Source organism: Poecilia formosa, unplaced genomic scaffold (genome assembly GCF_000485575.1).
Source record: "Poecilia formosa unplaced genomic scaffold, Poecilia_formosa-5.1.2 Scaffold458, whole genome shotgun sequence".
Classification (NCBI taxonomy): domain Eukaryota; kingdom Metazoa; phylum Chordata; class Actinopteri; order Cyprinodontiformes; family Poeciliidae; genus Poecilia; species Poecilia formosa.
In genome coordinates, this window is record NW_006800397.1 from 328,407 (window position 1) to 331,823 (window position 3,417).

Genomic DNA, 3,417 nt, shown 5'->3' on the forward strand with positions numbered 1-3,417 from the left:
CTGCATTTTTTATGATTCTCCACTAAATAACCACAAAAAAATGTCCTGGATGGAGACACTGGAGGACGCTGTCTGCAGAAAGGTGGCGCTCTCTCTGGGACCACTTCATAAAAACAAAATGGAGGATGCAGGGAGGGAGTGGAAAAGACTCTTTAATGTCTCCATTTGTCGTTCAGACTGGAATAGATCAGGAGGATAATTTAAACACTGAGAGGCTGAAGCAGAAATCATCATGAGTAATTGCTTTGAATCGAAAAGATTCCCCATCAATCTGTTTTATAGTTTCCATAAACTATAAACAACCATAATTCATAACTAATAAGGGTCATAAGCTACAAAAAGCTAATCTTTTCTCCATCTTGTTTAGAGACCTGACTGTTGCTGCTTTGACAGGAATAACGAGGATGTGTGAACGGCAGGCAGAAACAGGTGAATCCTGAAGGTGTCTGGGCCGCCAGCCTGGGTTTGTTCCTGTTTAGTCCAGAAGCTGTAAAAGGCCTCAGAGGACGTATGGGCCAATAAACTAACACCCACATAAAAATAAGGTGCAGATTATCTCAGATCAAGACACTTTACGAGCTGCATGATGGGTAATATCTGCCTGGTGAGACGGTTTACTGCCTCCTCCACTCACACTGCAAATCAATAAACTGATGGCTAGCATCAGCCGCTCCTCTTCCTCACTGGGAGTTTTGTTTCTCCTGTGGTTGGGATTCTTCCTCAACAATACTTTCCACAGACAGCGACACTTCCAGGCCGGTCACCAGAGAAGAAATACCAGCGCTTATAAATAGCTGTAAAAGGAGCGAAGGCCTTCAGGCGCTAAGGCGAGTGTTAGCTGTCAGAGGCTATTACTGCAGGCGATGAAGAGGGCAGCCGCTCCTGTCCGTCAAACAGTTAAACAACATGTTGAGTCAGTGGAGGACGACTTTATCTGAGATGACGGTCAGCCACGCCAAGACTCAACGACAACTTCAGGGAAAAAGACTCCAAATTTAAAATATTAAACTTATTGGACTTTCTGTCGTCACACCAACATTTCAAACTAATTCAGATACAAAAAAATAATTTGGTACCAGATCATTAGAGAATTAAGTTATTTATTGAAATAAATTGTATTTCAAAGCAGACATGAATTTTGGGTTAAGCTAACGTTTGTAGCATTAGCTTGTAGCGTTAGCACAGCTAGCATGCAGCATCTCCTGTGTGTCTGCCTCAGAGGGAAAGTACTTCCTGACATGCTAACAGCAGGCTAATGAGGGTTTCAGGCTGCACAGCGGCCAAGTGTCCAGCTGAATTTTCCGACTCGGAAGTTGAAATGTCTGTATTGCAACTGGAAATGGAAGGCAGCTTTTTTAAAATAAATCTACTTCTACTGATTTCTGACACAAATAAGTAAGAATTAAAAAAATATTTTTTATGGTATCGATTATTTCGAGACAGAGGTTATTCTGGAAACCCTAGCAGAGAGACGCTCGCCTCATTTCCTGTCAGAAACCTCAAGCCAAATCTGAATTTTTATAAATTAGGGCCTAGCTGTAATGCTGCTGACTCGCTCGTGTTCTTGCTGGACCGCCGTCAGCGTGAGCTCAGAACGGCGGTGTCAGTTCTGAGAACTTCAGCAGGTCACATTTATTTCCATCCACCTGCAGCTCATTTTATACCGCCTGGTGAAAGTCAGTCCTCCGGTGTTGTTAGATAACCTGCCGGCTGATGTAACGTCTGAACTGCTGCAGACTTTCTGTGACGGGGAATCCAGACATCTGTTCGATTCATCAGACAACTCGGTGAACATATTCAACTTTCTGCTGCTTTTCCACCTCTCATCTAAAAGAAAACTGTGATTTTGGTGAAAAAAGTTTAAAAAAGGTAAAGAGATGGTTTTAAATTTAAGATTTAAATAATTTTAAATAAAGGGTTGTTAATGTCAATATCATCGCCACCTACAGGTCAAACATGAGCGCTACAACTTCTCATACAGATTCCTCTGGGTCTGACTTGGAAATCTTTTTAGCTTTACTGCATTGGCATGGAGACAGAAATGTAATATTTCCTCAGAACTTAAAGAGCTGAAGGAAATAAACAAGTACCTCAAAATAAAAGATTTGATATTAAACAACATGTACAAAAGGAAAATATAAACTAACTTTTGGTTAATGATGAAAACCTCAAAGAATATGAAATTAATAACAGCCAATCAAAATAAGAAAAAGTGCCACCTTTTATACAAATCTAGGGTTTTGGGGTGTATTTGTCTTTTTACATAAAACATCTATTTTTATGTGACGTTAGATTTAAAGAATTTTAGAACTTGGTAAGGAACATGTTGTCTAAAAACCCAGAAATTGATCTGAGGTCACCATTTTTACCATATCTGTGACATTAAAAGTTAGGAATAAAATTATTATTTTATAGAGATGAAGGTCAGGTTCGCATGGTTTGTTTGTTGTTTAAAGCTACGATTCGTAGTTTCAATCATACCTGAGCAAATACAGATGAAGCACTCTGTTGCAACGCTTCACTGATTTGTGGCGTCCCTCAGGGTTTGATGCTCGGCTCTTTGCTAGACTCAGTCTCACCTGGTTGTGGGGTGGTTATCGGTGTGGCTGTGTGAGTCGGAGGGTCCTTCCTCCCCGTCCTGCGGCAGTTCTTCACATTCTGCTTCGCCCTTCTCGTCGTCCAACAACTCTGTGATCTGACAAGGAGAAACGAGAGAAAAGATTCAAGACCAAATCCAACCAAAGCAAAGGATTTCACTGTAAGACAACATAAATGCAAAGACAATGAGATTCGTCAGAATATTTTGTGGTGCAGCTGTAAAGAAATGGTGTGAAATAAAAAAGCAAAAAAGGAAGAGAAAGAACACCCTTATCTGAAAATGCTAACATTTCTTCCCACTCTTTTAATTGCAACATTTGTTTTTCAAAAATAAAAGCAGATGTTTTTCATAGAAGCGTTGATACTTCTGTAAGACAACATGTCTGTTTGTTCTACCAGTCATTTAAATATAGATGGTCTCATGTAACAGTGCAGCAACGCGACAGAGACACACTAAATTAAGGATTAATTTCAAGAGGACAGCTGATGGGGAGTCAGGAAAGTGTTGGTCTGAGGTGGTGACAGCCGGGTTCTGTCAGATATCGTTTTCAAGTTGGCTTAGCAATGTTCTGAAAGTCATTTTAAAAGACCTGCTCCACCATAACAAAGAAACTGGGGTTAAATAATATCACCTTATTTAACCACAAGACATGAAAAGTAATTATTCTTACTTTGGGTTCTACATCTGTGAAAAACATGACAATCCGGTTAACAAACAACCTCCAAACCTTTCTACGACCTTCACAAGCAACTAAGGTAGTTAAATAAACAGACATGTAAATTCACATGAATTGTTTTGAAGTTCTTCTCACGTTCTCT

The 3,417-nt window shown here is 39.9% G+C and overlaps 1 protein-coding gene across 8 annotated transcripts in view; it reads right to left on the bottom strand.

Moving 5' to 3' along the window:
• The window catches only part of fam13b (family with sequence similarity 13 member B), a 53,744-nt gene that overhangs the window by 21,557 nt on the left and 28,770 nt on the right, over positions 1-3,417 (bottom strand). For all 8 annotated transcript variants that reach the window (XM_016663950.1, XM_016663949.1, XM_016663951.1 and 5 more), the window contains exon 7: positions 2,580-2,695. In XM_016663950.1, coding sequence (XP_016519436.1) covers positions 2,580-2,695 — 116 coding nt within the window. The remainder of the gene's footprint in view (positions 1-2,579; positions 2,696-3,417) is intronic.